Genomic DNA, 16,622 nt, shown 5'->3' on the forward strand with positions numbered 1-16,622 from the left:
CAGAAACCTCCCACACGACCTGAAGGAACCCCTAATGGAAATGATCAGGGCTAACGGCGGCCTATTTGCTTGGACGCTAGCCAACATGCCGGGGATAGACCCCTAGCTCATGTCACATCACCTGGCCGTCAAGGCGGAGGCCAAACCGGTGGCCCAAAGGAGAAGGAAAATGTCACAAGAAAGAGCAGAGGAGGTGGCCAGGCAGACGGCCAGCCTCCTTGAAGCAGGATTCATCCGGGAACTCGACTACTCGACCTGGTTGTCGAAAGTAGTTCTGGTAAGAAAACACAATGGAAAATGGAGGATGTGTGTAGATTACTCTGACCTTAACAAGGCATGTCCTAAAAACTGCTATCCCGTACCCAACATTGATGCGCTCGTTGACGCGACGGCGGGATATCGGTATCTGAGCTTTATGGATGCTTATTCTGACTACAACCAGATACCGATGCACCGACCTGACGAAGAAAAAATAGCATTCATAACGCCGAGGGGAATATACTGCTACAAGGTAATGTCGTTCGGCCTGAAGAACGCTGGGGCCATATACCAAAGGTTAATGAACAAGATATTCAACGACCTCATTAGCAAAACGGGGGAAGTATATGTGGATGATATCCTTGCAAAAACCACCCAACCAGAGGACCTCTTAAGTGACCTAAGAAATGTGTTCGCTTTCCTCCGGCAACACGGCATGAGGCTTAACCCGCTTAAGTGTGCCTTTGCCATGGAAGCAGGGAAGTTCCTAGGGTTTATGATAACCTAGAGAGGGGTGGAGGCCAACCCCGAAAAGTGTCAAGCAATACTCCAAATGAAGAGCCCAGGCTACATCAAGGATGTTCAGAGATTGTCAGGAAGGCTCACCGCATTGTCTCATTTCCTCGGTGCGTCGGCTGCGAAAGCACTGCCGTTTTTCAACTTGATGAGGAAGGGGATATCATTCGAGTGGACCCCGGCATGTGAAGAAGCGTTCAAGCATTTCAAAGAGATTCTTGCAGCACCACCAGTTCTCGGAAAGCCTAAGGTCGGAGAACTAATATACATGTACTTGGCTATAACGGATGAAGCGATGGCCGCGGTTTTGGTGCGAGAGGAAGAGAAGACCCAACAACCAATCTACTTTGTGAGCAAAGCACTCCAAGGAGCCGAACTGAGATACAGCAAACTAGAGAAGTTGGCACTAGCACTCCTAACCTCTTCCCGCAGATTATGACAATACTTCCAAGGTCATCAGGTGGTCGTGAGAACAGACCAGGGAATCTGCTAGGTACTCCAGAAACCCGACTTAGCGGGAAGAATGATGACTTGGGGTATCGAGCTATCCCAGTATGACTTGCGGTATGAGCCCAGGCATGCGATTAAGGCACAGGTAATGGACGACTTCTTGGTAGAGGTAACAGGAGACCCGACCGAGGAAATGAGCATACGGTGGAGGCTCCACGTAGACGGGGCCTCCAACCAAACGTCCGGAGGTGCCAGGATCATCCTGGAAAGCCCCGCCGGGATCATATATGAACAATCAATTAAGTTTGAATTCCTGGTGTCAAATAACCAAGCGGAGTACGAGGCCCTCTTGGGCGGCTTAATCCTAGCTAAGGAAGTCGGAGCCACGAGGCTGGAAGTGTGCAGTGACTCGCAGGTTGTTATCTCTCAAGTGAATGCGAGCTACCAAGCCAGAGACTCACTGTTACAAAAGTACCTAGAGAAGGTCAAAGAGTTGAGCAAACAATTCGAGGAGGTCACGATCCAGCACGTTCCGAGGGAAAGGAACACATGGATAGACCTCCTATCCAAGCTAGCAAGCACAAAACCAGGAGCTGGCAACCAGTCTCTCATTCAAGGTATGATAAAAGAACCGGCAGTCACCCTCCACCTGACAAAGATAGACCCCTCTTGGATGGACCCGATTACCGACTTCTTGGAAATTGGTAAACTCCCCGACAACGAGAAGACAGCCAGAGCGTTGAGAAGGGAGGTGGCCAAGTATGCGATCATACAAGGTCAGTTGTTTAAAAAGGGACTTAGTCAACCCTTGCTGAAATGCCTACACCCCGACCAAACGGATTATGTGCTCAGAGAGGTCCATGAGGGGTGTTGCGATCACCACATCAGGGGCAAAGCCCTAGCAAGAAAGCTCATTAGAGCTGGTTATTACTGGCCATCGATGATGAGAGACTCCCAAGAATTCGTAAGAAAATGCGTCAAGTGCCAGGAGAACGCCAATTTCCACAAGGCCCCGGCAACCGAGCTCAGTATATTGACGTCTTCCCGACCCTTCTCGCATTGGGAAGTCGACCTCCTGAGACCTTTCCCGGTAGGTCCAGGGCAGGTCAAATATCTCATAGTTGCTGTCGACTACTATACCAAGTGGATAGAGGCCAAGCCACTGGCCAGCATATCCTCATCCAATTGTCGAAAGTTTATGTGGAAACAAGTAATAACTCGATTCGGCATCCCTGAGGTCGTCATCTCTGATAATGGGACGCAGTTCACTGATAAAAAATTCGTGGAGTTCCTTGCTGGTTTGGGCATAAAGCAAAAATTCTCATCTGTATAACACCCCTAAACGAATGGCCAAGTCGAAGCTGCGAATAAGGTCATCTTGCTAGGCCTCAAAAAGCGGCTTGATAAGAAAAAGGGAGCATGGGCTAACGAACTCGCCTCTGTCCTCTGGTCCTACCGCACAACCATACAATCGTCCACAGGGAAAACCCAATTTCGTCTGACATACGGGATGGATGCTATGATACCCGTGGAAGTCGGCAAGCCGAGTCCATGGTTGCTTCTGGGCGGAGTAGAGGAAGCTGTAGAGAAAGACCTAATAGATGAGGCTAGAGAAATGGCCCATTTGTCGGAAGCAGCACTGAAGCAAAGAATGGCCCTGCACTACAACGCCAAAGTACTCAGAAGAGAATTCGAACAAAATGACCTGGTCTTGCGACGCAACGACATCGGGGTGCCGACTCATGGGGAAGGTAACCTGGTGGCTAACTAGGAGGGCCCCTACAGGGTCAAAGAGGCGATTGGTAAGGGCGCCTACAAGTTGGAAAGGCTCAATGGCAAGAAAGTCCCAAGAACATGGAATGCGGGTAACCTGATAAGGTTTTACTCCTAAGTCCAAACATGCCGAGCAGGCGACCCAACAAGCTTAGTAAGACTCGAGTTTTACTTTATCATTAGACAATCTATGTTAAATACTTATCATTGCCATAGATTTGCCCAACTACCGATTAATATTCTCTTGTTCAAAATTAATATTCTCTTATCCAAGTTTATTTTTACCCGTTTATACATCCCACGACAACAAATTTCTTATAATATATGCAAAACGAGGCAACAACACGGTGCCTCGGGACTAATCACTCCGGGAACCAGTTAAGTCAATGCCATAACAAACGGCTGCAGTGACAATAAAGCCGCGACTTGGCTTCGCCAAATTACCAACGCAACGGTAAACGAACGCAAGCGACTAGCCAATGTCAACAAAATGGTAATAAAATAGAACGAAAATGCACTACCAAGTTAGCGGGGAAAAACAGTAACCATAAGCCGACCAGGCGGCTACTAAAGCAGTTCAAAGTTGTAGGATCCAACATGCACAACAACAAAGTTCATTAAACTACACAACGAGACCCATGAAAACAAAATTAAAAAATTCACAAGTACAGAGATCACTTCTTCGTCATGTCGACAATCATGCTGTCCGTGATGGTTTTGAAGACCCCGATTGCCGACATGTCGAAATCAGGGGCCACGATCTTCACCTGAGCTTTAAGAGCCTCTTCAGTCATCATTATGGCACTTTTTCCCTGTTTCACAGTCTCTTTATACTTTTTCTTAAACTCTTCAGCTTCAGCTTGAGCAGTCTTAGCCGACGAGACGGTCGCATCGCGTTCTTTCTCCAAAGTAGCCATCCGACTCTACGCAGCATTAAGCTGGCCCTCCAAAGCCAGCTCCCGCTCGGTTAGCCAGGAAATGGTTGCATCTGAAACCTTTAATTTTTCCTCAGTGGTCGTGGCCTTCTCCTCGGCAGCTTTGAGTTTCTTGTTGGCATTGGACAGCTGTTCCCGAAGTGATCCCACTTCAATCTTGAATTTATTATTGTCCTGAATAGAAGCCTCAAGTTTCCTCCGCACCGACTGCATTCCCGACAACTCAAACTTGGCCTTCCGAGCTATGGCGGCGCCGTGGAGGAGAGTACGATACATCCACCTCGCCTGCCCAGGAAGGTTGGAACCATGGAAATACTCCTCCGTGCCGGGAAGCAACTGGGAGTCTATAAAGTTCCCAGCATCGAAGTTACTCTCCATCACAGTGAAGGCTCCTTCAGGACTAGAGGACGACTTCTGCCTCTTGGGGTTGTGGATAACCTTCACGTCATCCTCCTCGGCTTGTGGATTGGAGGTCGAGCCCCCAGTACCGACCACTTCCTCGTGAATAGGAGAGACGTGCGCCTCGTCAGCATTGCGGTCCAGCATCTCGACATCATGGGGATGAGGCATCGCCTGGTTGTTGTTATTCTCGGGTGGGGCCACCTGCTTCCCGTCAATCGTCTCCTCATTGCTGTCGCCAGCCAGAAAGGTATTGTACAAATTCTCAAGGCCTGTCAATTCAACAGACATTCCCACTACAACAAAGCCGTAAGACAGGTTAGTCGTGAAATCGGGATGACAAATCAAAGAAATAATAATATAAGAAATACAAGTTAAAGCTACTCACAAACATAATTTCTAGCGACCTCCCGGTCACCCATAAGGAGATGGGGGTTCACATGGTTCTTCCCGAAAACAGCCAACAACACATCGGCAATCTTTTTGTCCACAGAGGACATTCCTTTGTATGTTACTTTTATAAAAGTATTGGACCCCGCCCCGAAACTCCAATACGTTGGGATGAGGCGTTGCCCCTCCAGCGATAGCCAGAAGGGATGGCGACCTTTAACTGGGCGCACTTTGAAGTACTTGTCCTTGAACCCATGGTAAGAGTCCTCAAACAAGCCAAAAATCTTCCGACCCTGCGCAGATCGGAAAGACATGAACCCCTTCCTCGCTTTTCCTTCTTTGGAAGGGTTTGTATGGTTGAAGAGATAAAGGAAAACGTCGATAGACACGGCAGATCTAAGTATTCACACACCATTTCGAAACAGCGGATGGAAGCCCAACTGTTCGGATGCAGCTGAGATGGCGCCACAGAGACTCGGCTAAGAAGCGCCATTTGAAAAGAGGAGAAAGGGATGCGAACTCCCAATTGGGTAAACATTGCCTTGTAGAACCAAATCCAGTCGGCAACTCGGGGGCGTGGAGGTTGAGTTTGTATAACCATTCGTGGTGGGAAGGAACGAAAACATCGTAGTTGGCCTCCTCGTCAGACCCGCCGCACAAGTACTCGACTTGACGGAACTCTGTAAGCTCCTCCTCACCCATCTGATTTGGGGAGTCCTTCACGTCGGAGGTCACCCAAGCATACCGGTCGTAACCCGCGCTTGAGGAGGAAGCTCGTGAGACGATACGAGGCATACCTACAATGGGGCATCACTCAGTTAGTCTACGAGGTCGGGAGTTCGAAAAAGGCCCCAGAAACTACTTTTAGCCTATTCACAACTGAAACCAAGCATGGCCGAAGCAAATCCTAAGTAAAACCTAAATCTAACGCCCTAGAATGGTAACCCCCTAATGCACCTATCTAACACTAACGGCAGCCATCATGCAAGTAAAATTAGGAGAGCAACATGCATACAGGAGCATAGATAATGAAGATAAAATGAACATGAAATAGAAGGCGAGGGATGAATGCTTACCAGGATTGATTGTGATGACTCGAAAGGGAGTGAGAAGGAGTGAATGCACAAGGATGCAGGAACTGCAACAGGAAATTCGAGAGGAGAAGATGAAAGTAGGAAAGAGCTAGGCACTGAGGAGAAAGTAGAATGCAAAACTGGGGATGAGGGAGTTACAAAACCAACTCAAGAAGCGCGAAAGGCAAGGGCAAAAGAGTCTTTACTCGCAGGGTTTGAAACAACCCATTATGAGCATAAAATGCCCAACACGAAGAACGAGGCGACGAACGGTTACTCCCAGCAACGAACAGACACGCGCAAGAGGCACGTCCTCTCCACGAGCGGCCGACCTAGCGACAACACACAAGAGAGGATATAACACGCCACCAATGGCCCTCACGATCATTGCTGACGCGTTGAGGGCACTGTTACGGCCTGGACCAAGCATCGCGCGGGCCGACCCTATCCATAGGCCACCCGACCGTTGGCGCTCAACCACCAACCCAGACACGCGTCCTTGACAGCTCTCTACTACAGCTGTATGGGGAAGCTTCGAGGAAGGTGGGTCTGCCCTTGCGGGGCCCACTTCTGACACGGTATATAAGGGGAGAGTCCTACCCCTCCCCCAAGGTACGTCACACATATCACTTTACCCCTATTTCTCGCCTGCGCTACGACTGACTAGAGCGTCGGAGTGTCTTTGCAGGTGACCCCCTCTCCACGCGAAGAACTCGGGACGTCGGCTCCTCCAAATTCAGCCCCGAACATGTAGCATGACTGAATCAAATTTATATATTTTTTATATATATTACAGTGTGAAAATTTCATTTCAATTGTTAGTATCTATTAGTTATTACTTCACAATTATTATTTCAGTGCATAAACCATCATTTCTTCCGTTAAAATTATTTTTTATTATTCATATTTAATACAAATCAAACCTTAGTCAATTTCAATGATAAAAATAAATGAAAAATATTTCAAACTATAATTTATATCTTCACAATATCACTCATAAAAATTAAATAATATATTTTCTGCCTATTCCTTTTTTTAATTTTTTTTGTTTAAAAATTTACGTATAGTTATCCAAATCATAACGATATTTTTTATTTTTTACACTAAACAATATCCCAAATACGCTTTATATTCATGTCAATATAGTCTTCATTTATCTTATTCGTACAATGCACGATTATCTTGTTAGTTAGTACCAATATTTACTCCACTTCATATCAAATAACTCAACTTTTGATTTTTTTTCACAAATAAAAATCTAATAAAAAGAATTGGATAACATTTTTTTTTATTATTTTTGTCCCCTTTGTTGTGAAATTATCTATTTTAAATCCTAAAATTTTCGTTATAAAAGTTTTGATATTAGTTATTATAGAATTAATATGTTAATAAAGTTAAACAATTTAATAAAAGCACGACAATAGTTTTTATATGTAGTTGAACTTAATATTTATGCATGGTATTAAAAATAGATTAGGTGAAATTTAGGATCGGCGGATCAAAATAAATAAGATTTTACTCGATCTATGAAAATTTTTATTTGCAAGTTTGATTTTTAATTTGATCAATGCTAAAATATTAATTTTAATTGAATTATATTGGATCTAAACTAATATAATAATACCGGTAAGCGTTAAATATATATTTAAAAAATAATTATTGTAGAACCCTGACTAATAAAAATAAAACTTTTATTTTATTATTATCAACAACATAGCTACATGCATCAACCAATTATACTTTGATATGATTTGAAGGTAGCGGATCTCCTACACATTTTATTATTTTTATTAATATTCTTTTAATTAAAGTATAGATTTGAAGGTGGTGGACCTCCTCCATGGCTAGCTATGTGGTGGACCTCCATGGCTAGGTGGAAGTTTATGTCCCTCTCCTCCGTCGGATGGACCTGATCCTTCAATTGAAAATTCATGAGTTTGTTTCTGAAAATTTTGTGTAGGTGGTGGACCTTTATGTCCAGGTGCGTCATGTCCCTCTCCTTTAGGGGATGGATCTGCTTCTTCGAGAAAAAATTTATTGCTAAACTTGTGTTCTAACAAGTTTTGTCTGCTACCTAAAACCATGAATTCATTGTTCAACAGCATGATAAGAGCCAACAAGCTCGTGATGGTTGTTGTCATCGTTTTCATCTTCATTTCAAAATAATCAGGTTGACATAAAACTAATGAAGCTAAGTCAAAATGAGATAATTGTATGTTATAGAAATGAAAAGATAGAAGAAATGATATATCCATGATGAATGTAACAACTCTCTTTTATAGCATAATAGTAGATATTAAATTACTCTAGGACTAATATTTAATTTATCTCCCTCATCCATTAATATCCATTCCTTTTTTTCTGTTGACCATCAATTAATGTTATTTTTATTAGTATTTATTTTTAATTTAATTATTTTATTAGTTTTTATAATTTTATTAAATTTATAATTAAATTTTTATATTTTTTAGTTAGATCACTGTGTTACTTTTAATTTTGTAATTAGATCTTTTTCGTATAAAAAATCTTAAAATTTGAACGAAATAGGTCCTTAATTGTAGATACCTTTAATTTATGAAAAAATATTCCAGTAACTCTATTTTTTTTATATTGGCAAGGATCTAATTTACTTAATATACTAAAACTGGGTTTTCTCCTAACTAATGGAAGTGAAGTGTCGATTCCTCATTATTTCATTTTTCCGCCAAAATAAATATACTATTTTCTCTTCTAAATTTATTTTATAAAAATATTTTTATTATAATTATATTATAATTAGCATTTAAGTAATAATACATAATTATACTAATTTAGAAAAATATTTTTATTATAATTATATAAAATCAATATTTAATACATTATTAAACTACTTATCAATTATCAATTGGAAATCTTTTTAATTATTTTAATTATATTGATAGGAATAATGATAATTATATGATAATGGCACCGATTATTAATAACTAATTTATATTTCTCTAAATAAATTTATTTTAGAAAAATATCTTTATTATAATTATATCACAATATTATAATTAATATTTAATGAATAATGTATAATTATACTAATTTAAGAAAATATCTTTATTATCTATCTATTCTATCTATTCTATTATATAAAAATTAGATTTTTGCACATAATGATGGAAATGATGTAGCATGCTGTTGAAGTGTTTCCTCATCTATTTCATTTAATTTGTTAAAACAAATCAATTATAATTAATTAATTATATCAATTAATTAATTTGATTAGACATTCAAATTTCACAATTTATTATAATTTATATAAATTTATTAATTATAATTAATTATATCAATTAATTAATTTAGTTAATTATATTAATTATTTGATTTGATTGGAGTAAATATCAAATTATTTAATAAATAATAAATATGATAACGAAATATATGAATTAATTTAATTAGTTTATTTTTCTTAATACCATCTATTTATACAAGATCAAATATTTTTTACTCATTTGTTCTCTTTTCTCTCTCTTTCTCTCTCCCTCCCTCCCTCTCTCTCATGTTTAGGACATAATTTTTGTAATTTATTTAATTTTTATTTCTTTTATCTTTATTTATACGTGCATACTTTTTTTTTTAAACTTCTGATTAACAAAAAAATGTATCATCTTTACGTTATTTTTAAATAATCTTACTATAATTTTGTTTTGTAATATTCTATTTTGTCATGTGTACTTCAATTCATATATATATTGTCTTTTTTTTGTGATTCACAATTAATATATACATTGTTCGTGTATGTGATTTATATGTTAATGTTTTTATTGATTCTCTTTATTATTATTTTTTGTGTGTGTCTCTTTGTTGCTCTTTATCTTAGTTATATTAATTGATTTATCTATATTGATGCTCTTTTTATTTGAAACATCGTGATAATTTAGAGTGTATGTTTGTGACCCATGTAATTTTATTTTTTATTTTTTTTGACAAAATTTTACTCATGATGGTAATTCTTCTAATGGTGTAAACGCGGATAATTATATTTTTATTTTTTGATATAATCGATATATTATTAATAATGAATAGTAATTAACCCTTCATATTTGTAATCAAAGCATTTTGACGGTAGTTTCTATTTATATATATATCAATAGATTATTGTTTCTTTAAAAATAAAATGTATTATGATTTTAGGTTATTTTATAATTAACAATAATACTTGATTATTTTTTTAAAAATAAATTGTATTATAATTTTAGGTTATTTCACAATAATAATTAATGTTCATAATATTGAATTACTCTAAATTTTTTATTTAGTAGTTAATCTCAAATTAAAAAGATTATGTTAAATTGTTAAATAATTCAAGTATAACCGGAGTTAATTTAGTTTATTAATATAATTGATTGAAAGCATAAATAATAAATAAGACAAGCAATTAATTAGAAAAATAGAATATTAGTAATTACTTAAAATAGATAACAAAATAAGTTATAGGATATTATTTATTTAAATTATTGATAATTAAAAGAATAAAAGGTCAGTAATTATTTTTAAAATAGACATTAAATTTAGTTTTATGGTACTAATTTATTTGATTTGTTAATAAAATTTTATAATTTTCAGATTTATATCTACTCAATTTATATATTTTATTTTATTCTACTTTTACAAAAAATTGAGCCGTGCATTTTTAATTATTTATTTAGAAAGTATAGCGAAATGAGTTATATCAATTATAATTAATTATCAATAATTGATATCAATTAATTGATTGTATTAATTTGTAAGATGAATAATGTATAATAAATGTTGTGAAATTAACTATAATAAATTAATAATTAAGAAATAACAAACTAAAAGGGACCTTTTTATTGTTTTTTAAATGTTACACGTTTTTATAATTTCACTTTCCCTTTATCTCTTCCTTTTACATTTATTTTTTTTTAATTTATTGAACTAAATCAATTATACTAATTATTTATATTAACTAATTAAATACTTTTTAATAGGTTATTATAGATGTGCCTTTAGACCATAGGTTAAAAATATTATAAAAAATATTTTATAAAAATTGTTGAAAAATAAATATTTTTAAAATGTATCCTTAAGACACAAATTAACTAAATTATTTTTTAATTTAATGTGTTTGATTCATTCAATTGTATTAATTATAACTAATCAATTATGTAAATTGATTTGATTGGGATAAATATTTTATCATTTAATATTTTATTTGATTCATTAAATTATATTAATCATAACTTCAAATATTTAATTTAATTATAGTAAATATCAAATTATTTTAAATTTTGTTTGATTCATGAAACTAAATTAATTATAACTAATTTATTATTTAATTTCATCGAGATAAATATTAGATTATTTAATAAATAATATATAAAGCAATGAAATAAATGAACTCAATTCATTCAATTTATTATCTTATTATTTTATATATCTCTTTTCTCTCTCTCTTTTGTACTTCAAATAAAATATTTTGTAATTTTTTATTTTTATTTTTTTATCTTAATTTTGCTAATATTTTTCTATTATTTTGTCTTATATTAATTCTTTTTATTTATTTTGATTAATAATTCTTAAGGATATTATTATTTTATTTAAAGATAATTTAAATTTTTTGTAGTATTTTTATAAAGGGTAAAGTATTAAATTGGTCCCCTATGTTTGGACTAATCCTATTTTGATCCTTAAGGTTTAAAGTGTCCTATTTAAATCCAAAAAAGTTTTATTTAGTTTTAATTTAGTCCCACCGTGAGGTTTAAGTTAAATAATTAACGAAATGTCCTACATGACAACAGTATAAGAACAAGGTCGATAATCTGGAGAATAAGTACGAGACACAAAATTAACCGTGGATGCATCAATACATGTATTTATCATTTTTCTTAATTTTATAGAAAATATTTCATTTAAATTATAAAAAATGATAAATAAATGTATTGATGCATCCATAGTTGATTTTGAGCCTCTGGAGCTTGTACTTATTCTTCAGATTATCAACATTGTTCTTATACTGCTGTCATGTAGGACATTTAGTTAATTATTTAATTTTGATCCCACGGTAGGACTAAATTGAAGCTAAATGAAACTTTTCTGGATTTAAATATGACACTTTAAGTTTTAAGGACCAAAATAAGATTACGCACAAACGTAGGGGACCAATTTAATACTTTACTCTTTTATAAAAGTTGATTAATAGGTTCTTCTTCAAAATATTTTTAAAATTTTTTTAATAAGATCGTATTTTGATTTTTCTCTTTAATTCTTTATATTAATTAATTATATTAATCTTCTATTGCAATATATTTTTTATCTACTCCACACATTATCTTTTATATCTTCTTTTATTTTTTTAATTGTTCTTTTTACTTTATTTTTAATTGTTTATTTTAATTTTACTTCTCATATATAGATTTATTATAATTCATCACAGGTTTTTTTTAATTTAAGTGATTTTTTAGGTTATATTTTATCATTGATACTTTTATTTTATTTAGTGTGTTTTTTTAGTCTGTGTTTAATATAATAATCTGTAAATATCTATTCTATTATATAAAAATTAAATTTTTGCACTTAATAATAAAACTGTCGTGGCATATTTCTGATGGTATTTTTTAATTTATTTCTTTTAACTCATTAAATTTAATTTATTATAATTTCTATCAATCAATTAATTATAATTCAAATTGAATGATTATTTTATTACGAAACAATTAATTATAATTCAAATTGAATGATTATTTTATTACGAAATTATTATTTCATAATCTATTTATGGGCAATACATATAATAATTTTAATCGCAAATTAAGCTATTTTACATTAAATGACTTATATAATGGTCATCTCATTTATTATCATAAATGCTGAATTAAATAAATTATTATTACTTTTGATTTAGAATTAAATGAGAATAAAATCAGAGATACTATTTTATTTGACCTTTAGGGTTTAATGGGTGTCACACTCAAATATAAATTAAATAGTGACTTCTGAATTTTGGTCTCCAACACATCAAAGCCACCTCCGTAACTCTTTTTATATAAAAGGAATTGCGATTCAACTCTATCAGAGATACAAAAGGTTTTCAAATTATAAATGTTCGAACTTATGATGTTGTTTTAGTTGGTTGTCGTTACGAGAATGACTCTAATCTATACGTGTCTAAGGACTAGAATAGATTAAATATTATTTAAGTAATTTATTTCTAATATTGGTATTTGATTAAATTAGTTTTAAAAAAATTTAAATTGTTCACTCAATTTATATATTACGGCTATTCTTATTGAATATATTATTTTTATATTTTTTAATATAAAATTTCTTTTTTTTTCTGATTTTTAAGTTTATTTTCTTTCTTGGATATATGTATCACTTTTTTTTTCTCATTTTATATTTCAGATTAGTAATGTAATTATTAAAAAATGTATCTAAAAAAAAGAAATATTAAAACATCACTATTTAAAAAAAAGAAAAGATACGTAAAAAAAGAAAACGAAAAATTAAAACATCACTATTAGAAAAAAAACTGTTAATATGCGTATAAATAGGGGCAGAATTGAAGAATATATATGGATATAAAAAATAAAAAATTATTACATGATTGTAAAATAAAAAATAATCATATATATAATGAAATAATTATAACAAAAAATAATTAATATATGTAATTTAAATATTTTTAATAATCGATAACATGGAGTTTAATATTCGGTAATATTTTTCTCTCAAATAAATTTATTCTAATTATATTAAGATTAATTTATAAATAATGCATGATTATATTAATTTAAGAAAATATCTTCATTATAATTATATGAAATCAATATTTAATGCGTTATTAAACTACTTATTAATCATTGATATTTTTAATCATTCTAATTATATCAATTGATATAGTTCTAATTCTCATTCAAGTGTAATAATTTTATTAGAAGATAGTTAATGCACACATTAATAGTGACTTATTTAATTTGATATCAATTTGTGGATAATAATAATAAAGGTCTACACGGTACATGCATTATATTTTAAAAAGGTAAAATATACTTTAAAAAAATAGAGCATCAATAATCAATTGTGATTAATATCAATATCAATCATTAATTCTTATCATTATTTTTGTACTACTAAAGGCTATATATAGTATTTTTTTTAGAATAAAAAAATTGTGATTCATAATATTTTCGTAAAGTTATATCGTATGTACACAAGATTAATTAGATAACAAATTGAATTTTAATTAATATGTTTTTTTCTCATATTTTTCATTAATTTTTTTTAAATTTTTATATTTACTGTAAATATTGAATGTAAAAAAGAAAAAAATAATATTGAATGTTATCTATTTTATTTATTTAGAGTCATAATTAAATTTGATATAATTATAGTAAGTATCTAGAATTAATAATAACATGATACTATAATTTTAAGTTGTATAGTATAATAAAAAATATAGCAATTTATGTATATTTTTTTATATAGCAATAAAATTATATATATTTATATATCTCCTCTTTTAACTCTTTCCTAAAAATATTGGCATATAATTTATGTAGATAATATATATTTTGAGTAAGTATCTCTATTGAATTAATCATAAAGGTTAATAAAATATAATGACATAAATTTTACCTAATTATAGCAAGTATCTCCATTGAAAATATTTACTAATTATTACCGCATATAATTTGTGTATATGTGTGGATATATATATATATATATATATATATATATATATATATATATATATATATATATATGTATAAGGGGTAATAGTGAATTATTACAATTATTTATCATTCAAAAATTTCGTACTTCAGATATAGATCTTCTTCTGTTTATTATTTTTCATACCTAATGGCTACTAACTGCAATTCTATCAATAGTGTTACCTATGATAGGTTATGTAATAAAAAAGTTTGAAAAATAAAGGCAAGAATTATAAGGTTATGAAAAGTCCCATTCAAATTTGACAAGAATAAGACGACTTACATAGAAATGGTTTTCATAGATGATAAGGTATGTTGATTATTTTTTTGATTCTTTTAAGTGATGCTAGGTCCATTTTATAAATTTTTTTGTTTATATTTTATGTTTATTTGATAAGTAAACACTTACATGAATCAAAGACAGTACGATTTTATAGATTTATAAGTGCTAATAGCCTTTATATTTAATTTATTTTATAGTGTGATAATACCTAATATATTTGTTAATAGATTTAACTATTACTATATTATTTATGATCACATTCAGTATATATTTGTGATTTATTAAAGAAAGTAGATTATTAAAATTGATTAATAATTATTTTAGACTTAATCCAATTAACACTAGATTAAAAAAAAAACAAACAAACAATACATAACATGTTACTTTTTTATTAATTAAATTATTATAATTCAAATTAATTTCAAAAAAATAATTTAAAATTATAATTTCAATCTTATCACGTGCATGTCACGGGTAATTATACTTGTTATACAATTAAAAGTAGTCCAATTAAAAAATATATATATAACAACTTAATTAAAAATTTAATGATACTACAAAGACCAACAGAATAATTAAACATTTATTCTTCTTCCTTTATACACGTATAAAATTTAGAATAATTAGCTAAATCAGTTTGAAATTTTTATTAAAATCAGATATTTTAGTCTTCTAAATTTTAAAATATACAAAATATTTTTCAGATGTTTATCTTTGTCGAACAATACAGTCCCTTCCAATTTGATTTAATGAATTACAAAACAATCTCTGAAAATTAAAAAAAAATCTCAAAATAATCCTTACGAAAATTTAAAAATTCCAAAACTTACATTTCGATTAAAAGAATTAATTTGGAGGAGGTTGTGTTGTCTAATGGAGATAAATATTAAAAATTATTTTGTATATTTAAAAATTTAAAAGACTATAGTGTCTAATATTAAAATTTTTAATAATAAATTTAGATAATTTCTCTAAACTTTAATTAATATAATGTTGTAAAGGTATGTGTTAAATCATTATTAATAAAAATTTAAAATATTTTATTTTAATAAATATATAACAAATACACTTAGAAAATTTTTTAATAATTTATTTTATTAGATAATCTTAACATGTATTTTTATGTTAGCTAAATTCATTTACATACTTTGGTGTTTGCTCAATCAGTGGTACGGTGGACCTAAAAAAAAACTTTAATATTGAGGATAAAAGTATATTAGAATATTTTTTTTCGAACATTGATATATTTATATCTTAAAACTAAAATTATATCCAAGTATTAGGGAGGTAAAAATTACTAGATCTACGTATGAAAAGTATATTAATCTAAAATAATAAAAGTTGAAGTTACTATATTTTTTTCTTTATCTTTAACCTAATTAATATTATTTTTATATGTTTTTTAATTTACTTCTAGTACACTATCAATAATTTATCAAATTTTTATACATCTATTCAATTATTAATTATTGTTGCATAAAAAAAAAACTTTTTACACCCACCACATAAATAGTATTTAAAAATTGAATATAATTAAATAATTATATAAAAAAGTTTGCATTATCAATATAATAAAATTAAATTTTTTATTCTTAAATAAAAAGATTTAATTAATGTGTCCAAAGACACATATTAAAGTTATACATTAAATTATTTTTTGTAAAAATTATATAAAATATAAATTTTTAATATATTTACTAGACATTTACTAAAATAAAATTGAAAATTTTCTATTAATCACAATTTTAATATGTGCCCTGCGAGTAAAACGCGGCAAATCACACATATAAACCAAATAGAGCTCAAAATTACACAATTTTATTAAAAAAAACGTTACAAAAAT

General features: G+C 31.2%; 1 protein-coding gene across 1 annotated transcript; it reads left to right on the forward strand.

Moving 5' to 3' along the window:
- The first annotated feature begins 1,300 nt into the window (after window positions 1–1,300).
- LOC112805218 (uncharacterized) lies at window positions 1,301–2,557 on the forward strand. The gene has a single exon (XM_025847622.1). It carries the CDS (start codon window positions 1,301–1,303, stop codon window positions 2,555–2,557), a length of 1,257 nt encoding a protein of 418 aa, XP_025703407.1.
- The last annotated feature ends 14,065 nt before the right edge of the window (window positions 2,558–16,622 follow it).

The sequence above is a fragment of the Arachis hypogaea genome, chromosome 6 (genome assembly GCF_003086295.3).
Source record: "Arachis hypogaea cultivar Tifrunner chromosome 6, arahy.Tifrunner.gnm2.J5K5, whole genome shotgun sequence".
NCBI lineage: Eukaryota > Viridiplantae > Streptophyta > Magnoliopsida > Fabales > Fabaceae > Arachis > Arachis hypogaea.

Excerpts from the sequence above, each read along its gene's own strand:
- LOC112805218 (XM_025847622.1), top strand. The coding sequence starts at position 1,301 with ATGACTTGGGGTATCGAGCTATCCCAGTATGACTTGCGGTATGAGCCC.